Consider the following 6,423-nt stretch of genomic DNA (forward strand, 5'->3'; position numbering starts at 1 on the left):
CCACGGCTCTAGGCCAGTTTACCTCAACAGTGTGAGCCTCAGTTTCCACATCTTTAAAAAGGGAACAACAATATTTCACATAATTGTTGGGAGGACTGAAATAATGTAAATAGAAGTACTTTGCATGCACAATGAATATTTGAGAAATGTTTATTTTTATTTTAATACCCATAGCATTAATTCTCCATAATCTTTATTGCCAAGTAGAATGCTAGCTGTCAGTGAAGAGGCTGGGTTGAAGGCAACCTTGCATCCTGTGCTCAATTTCTTCTCTCTTCCCCTCCTGCAGTCGGCTCCTCCCTGAAGAAGAGGTTCAAGCGGCGGGAGATCGAAGCCATCCAGTGCGAAGTGCGGAAGATGTGCAACTACACCAAGATCCTATCCACCAAGAAGAACTTGGACCACGTGAACAAGATCCTGAAGGCCAAGCGGCTGCAGAGACAATCAAAAACAGGCAACAACTTCGTGAAGAAGAGGCGCGGGCGTCCCAGGAAGCAACCCACCCAGTTCGATGAGGACTCCAGAGACCAAATGCCGGTGCTGGAAAAATGCATCGACCTGCCCAGCAAAAGGGGTCAGAAGCCCAGCCTGAGCCCGCTGGTGCTGGAGCCCGCCGCCAGCCAAGACACCATCATGGCCACCATCGAAGCGGTCATCCACATGGCCCGGGAGGCGCCGCCCCTGCCCCCGCCACCGCCACCGCCCCTACCGCCACCGCCGCCACCGCCCCTACCCCCACCACCCCCTCTACCCAAGACCCCCCGAGGCGGAAAGAGGAAACACAAACCGCAGGCCCCCGCTCAGCCCCCGCAGCAGCCGCCCCCGCAGCAGCCCCTTCCCCAGGAAGAGGAGGTGAAAGCCAAAAGGCAGAGGAAGTCCCGAGGGAGTGAGAGCGAGGTCCTTCCCTAGGGCGGGTCTGGGCGTCTGCACCTGGGGCCTAGGGAACTGACACGTGGGAAGCGCAGTGGGCGGGGGCGGAATCCCCGGCTGCAGGGACACCCACGCCCTTCTCTCCAGAAGCCGGGCAGGCAGAATCCGGCCAGACGACGGGCTGAGCCATCAGGAGCTCTAGGGAAAGCAAAGCAGGGAGACACCTTCAGAAGAAGCTTGTCAGCTTCACCGCAGCTCCCACCACGCGGCGCTTCAGTACGGCTGGATCGTCCGCAGGCGAGCGGAAGGCCCCCAGGAGGAGCAGGCTGGTGGCGCTCTCCTGACCTCCCGCTGCCAAGGTGCGCCCTCGACTCCGATTTCATTTGCTGGCCAGGAAAATCGAAAGGGAAACACCCTCAATTAGGAAACATTCCAAGGGGAGAAAAGCTGCAAATTGCTCAACTGGCATTGCTGTAACCCGTTCCATTTAATTGGTTTTTATTTCTTTTGATTTTCAAGCTCTGCTAAGCTTTGGGGTACCAACGTCATCTTCAGGTGACCTGAATCTTTCCCTTAACCGTACAGTTTCTCAGATGGAATTGTGTGATCAGAAGGTGGAGTTCTAGTGATAGGCGACCTTAGACCCGCATTCATGTTCTGTGTGCCTCTTCTGTCGCACATACACTGATTTTTAGCGTTGTCTATTCCTACTTTTCCTTTGCCCGTTGTACTTCCATATATCTTTTCATTAACGTACTTGCTGCTTTTTTTTTTTTTTTTAATCTTGGTACACATTTAAATAATACAATTCTTAACCTGTGCTGTAAAGTTCAACCTTGGCATGCTGTTCCAAGAACCTGGCTTTGAATCCCAATCATTGTGAAACATACTCAGTATTGATAAAACCTTTTTAATAAGTGACGCAGAGCGGCCAAGGATATGTTGACCCAGATGTCAACCAGGCTATTTTTATACTTAAAACATGTCAGCAGAGCAGAGGCAGAATAAAATGGTTTTAATACCCCACAGCAAATAGAATAACTGACAAGCCACCAAAAACTGACACCCCAGACCCACCAGAAAGACAAGTGTCTAGCAATGCCTTGGTACCTGATCTTTTTCATACGAATAATTGTCATAGGTTGTTTAAAAAAAAAAAAGGAAACAAAAAGACAATAGAAGAAGTCCATTATCCCTGGATAATTATTTCTTAAAAGCAAATGGGAGTAAGTGTTCTTATCTGGAAAAATAAATAAAATGCTCAAAGGGTATCACCACTTCAATTATATCAAGCCACCTTGGACAAAGTATCCAAATTGTGGTTGCCTTAATAAACTAAAACATTATTGTACATAATGTAATTATAAATCTATCAGTCTGCATGGATGCAAACTGTGTGTGACAAATCGTCTTTTAAATGGTCAATTTCAGCTGTACATTTCTCATCCAAGTTGTACTCTAACCATTGGTTTAGCGTGGACAGATATTCCATCTCTATTATCCATTTCCACAGCCCGAATAAAATATGTTAAGCAGGCTCAGAATGAATACGAAGAATTCCATTTCCGTAGATGTTTTCTAAAAGTCAGATTGTGGAAATTTCAAATAAGTATTTTCAATTTCCTCCCTCACTCCCCCTTACCTTCCCCAAGACATCAAACACCTGGCGTGGTAGATTATAGAAAGAGACACTGAGAGAGAGAATTAAATTTTCTAATGGGAATTAGAATATCTGGTTTACCTCCAAATTAAGTTTCTTTACGGGAAGTTGGGACCAGCTGGAAATTGTATTATCATTTCAGAACACAATATTATTTCCTTAGAGAGAGAGAGAGGGATTTTTGTTGGCAACATAAGAGAATCAGCGATGGGGTATCTATGTGAGTAAATTTTTAAATTCCAAGTTAATGTGCTTGCAAACATTACTGCTCCGTTATGGCACCAAGAGTTGGTTGAAATTACCCACATAGTCATACTATTGTGCTCTGTCACCATGGACTTCACATCATTTGCTGCCCACTAGGTCAGTCGCATTTAATACTAGCAATATGTAAGTTTAAAGGACGGCATTCCCCTCTACTTTAAAGCTTATATTCTAGATACTCAGTTTGTGACCTTGGTTGACCTTTGGCATTTCACACAAGTTAAACAGCAAAATCAAAGCAGCCATTTTTAATTCGTCATTCCCAAGCCCTGCCTGAGTGGTTCCAAAGTCACCTGAGAGGAAGGTTTAAATTAGCCCCTCTCACCCCACCATTGCTAAGAAACAGCAACCATTTTCATTCCAATTCAGCCATAAAGAGGTTTCTCTTCCTGGGTTTTGAAATCATTTCCTTCTTTCTTTCGTTTGCCCTTCCTCCTTCCTGTGTTGTACTGTCTCTCCAGCCACGTCTATAAGCAGACTCAACCTTCTTGCAGAGGAAGATGAGCTGGCACTCTGCAAACTTCTTTAATAAGGACCCAAAGTTTAATTGACATTAACCTCTAGTAGGTGAGAAATTCCAAAAAAGCTTTGGGGTACATTAGAATTTCCAAAGCCCTGAAAGATATTTCAGGAGATTTAACAGCAGAGTTGCAACTTACATGTGAATTCTGGTCTATAGTGGTCATGTGAGTTAAATACGAATCCCCTACTTGTATGACCCTAGAAATAGACTGGAATACTGCAGAGGACCAAAGCTGAGGCATGCTAAACAGCCGCTTGGAGGCGGAAGCAAGTTCGGTCACCTACACAGCTTCCTCTCTCCACCACCCAGTTCCTCTCTCAGTATCACATTATGTTATTCTTCTGCTTTTCATTTACCTAACTCATCAGTACAACCATTTCCTTATTCTCTAACCACCCCCAATTCCTTTAGCCTCTCCCTACCTGTCCAAACTCAGCTCAGCCGTAGGCCAATGCAGCTTACAGACAGTTGGCAGTTGGTTGCAGAGCTGGGAAGAAAACCCAACTCTCCTGACCCTGATCGTAGAGGTCTCTGGGCCCCCCAACAGTGTCTTCTGGGTAGGGCTGCCCTTTTTTTTTTTTTTTTTTGAGAAGAGGTCATTTGGGATACATGGTACTCCATATACAGCTTCACAAAATATTTCATTATAAGAGAAACCCCTTGATTTTTATTTCTCTTTTTTTTTTTTTTTTGTTTTGGTTTTAGTTTTTGTTTTCTGGATGACCTGACTTCAGTAAGCAGATGCGGACCCACTTGTAAGGAGTCTGGTTGGTGATGAGAAAAGGATGAAATCTAGATACAAAAGCCTCCTTGAAGGTGATGATGGATCGTTAATCCACTTGGCTAAGTGTCTGGAAGAGCTACTTACTCTTCCACCCCTCATCTCAAATGAGAGGAACAGAAGTTTAACTTCTTCAAATAGCCCAGCTCTGGCAAAAACCCAAGGAAGAAAGGTCAAAGGAAAGGAAAGCATGTCAGGGGCTGGTTTGTGACTTGGCAGGACCAGGAATCAGCAGCCACTAACAACCCAGAGAAGGTGACTAAGGACTGGCAGAAGATTAGCATGTTAATTTGGCTGCTGTCCGGAGTAGGAGGCCATGTTCAATGGCAGTCAGAATTTGTGTTCTGCACATTGCTGGGTCTATAAATATGATAAGCAAGTGGTGACAGAATTATAGTATAAGGTGATGTACTACATGCAGATCATAAAGGATTTGGTTTTAAGACTTAAGTAGAAAATCCCTCTTGTAGCTTATTACCCAACAATATTCAGATAATGAGCTTTTGGAGAATATTTTTTTCCTATCACTAGAAAGATTTACCTGGGAACTGTCTAAAGTCTATACACATATTTCCAAAGCCTTTAAATACCAACTGCAGCATGGAGAGAGAGGGGTGGCAGAAGCTGAAATGCCTCAAAAGCCATTTAAGTGTTACGTTGCAGGATTTTCAGTCCTTCTCGTTATGTAAAAGTAGATAAATATAGACGTTATTCTCAACTCTACCCTATAGTATCACAGTGGTCCAAATGCCAGAGCTTACAGATAATGTCATCACAGTGCCTAGAAACTCGAACTGTAATATACCGTAGCATTTTCTTGGTGTTTCTTAAAGTTTCTTTCCACAATACAAGGTCCTCTCTGCCTCTTGTTTCTTGGAGAGTTCACCCCACTGATGAGTCTTCCTTCCCTGTTGGACTCAGTCATTTGGGGAACAGTCTTAGAAGCACATATCAACCAAGGAAGAAACTTCCTGGATATCTATTGCCCACTTGCCCAGGTCTAATAAACACTAAAGGGGGGAAATTGAAAGGAGCTGCCAACTGGTCAACGTGGAAGGGCAGTTCCACCCTAGATTGGTGTCTTTCTTTTTCTTCCTTTTTTTTAAAAAAAAAAAAAAAATCTATTTCTTAAATAATAATAAATGCACATGATGTGTTAAATATGTACATATATATTTCAAAAGAAAAAAATGGGGCACAAGATTGTCTTACAAGTCGTGCTGGCTAATTTTTAGTTTGTATTCATAAGTGGTTTTTAAAAGCCTTTTTTAAAGTGTAATTTGCATGTTCTACTTTGATTGTATGTAAACATATTTTAGAACAAAAAATGTATTTGTATTTTATTGAATATAGAGGCAAGAAAATTGTACATTGTTTGAAATGTTCTTTTTGTAACAGTTTTTATTCATAAAGCATTTTTGTACATTTAAAATGAACATGGACTTGCTGTTATTTGAGGCGTAGATACATCTAGCATGCTTACTGTCATGCTCCTCCATGGTCTTAGATGTTGGGTTTTAAACATTTTTTTCTAAAAGAAAGCTCAGTCTTTTTCGCTACCAGATCAGGTTAGCACAGTATAGAGCACTTAACTATTAAAAAAAAAAAAAAAAAGTTAATCCTATTCATATGTTATTCATTGTGTGAAATTAAAGACATTCAATTCAGTCTAACATGAGTTGTGAATTCTTTTGTTTTATTTTCCATCTGGTTCACATCACTAAGGAGTTTAATAGCATTTGGGGGTCTTTGCTCACACCAACTGGATACAGAATCATTGAGAACATTTTAACAAATGTATCTCTTTTGTATGATACTGGGAAGTACATTCTGGGTAAGAGTTGAGTCTGATTTACTGGGTTACTGTTCATACAGTATTGCACTAACTGGCCACTAAGCCAGGGCTGATTCATAGAACCAGTCAGGCCTCTGCTGAAAGTGATCAAAGGGGACTGTAGGATGTTGAAGACCCACCCTGTCCTAAATTTTTAGAAGAGCATTACAGATAGGGATTAAGCTTTCTTACTAAATATCCCATGATGTCAAACATCTGAAGGAAGGATCCCTGGCTGCACTTAAGGTTTTACTGGAGTGACAGGAGGGACTACTTAATAAATGACAGACAGTTACTGATTACCTACCCAGTGCCTATGCTGAGCATCCTTGCCCTAAAGGGACTTACTAGGCCTGCATTTGAAAAACAAAGCTAGCAGTTTAAAGCAGAATATGGCCAGTGTGAAAGAGTGATGGGGTCTCAAAAGAAAGGCGGAGTCTTCACTGCTTCCCTGCCTGTTTTTTCTACCCGTTCTGTTCCAGTTTTTAGTC

General features: G+C 42.6%; 1 protein-coding gene across 6 annotated transcripts in view; it reads left to right on the plus strand.

Moving 5' to 3' along the window:
• Positions 1–5,771, plus strand: part of SETBP1 (SET binding protein 1) — a 377,682-nt gene extending 371,911 nt beyond the window's left edge. For all 6 annotated transcript variants that reach the window (XM_009192646.3, XM_003914334.5, XM_017951680.3 and 3 more), the window contains one exon: positions 290–5,771. In XM_009192646.3, coding sequence (XP_009190910.1) covers positions 290–909 — 620 coding nt within the window. In that variant the 3' untranslated portion in view covers positions 910–5,771. The remainder of the gene's footprint in view (positions 1–289) is intronic.
• The last annotated feature ends 652 nt before the right edge of the window (positions 5,772–6,423 follow it).

The sequence above is a fragment of the Papio anubis genome, chromosome 19 (assembly GCF_008728515.1).
Source record: "Papio anubis isolate 15944 chromosome 19, Panubis1.0, whole genome shotgun sequence".
Lineage (NCBI taxonomy): Eukaryota > Metazoa > Chordata > Mammalia > Primates > Cercopithecidae > Papio > Papio anubis.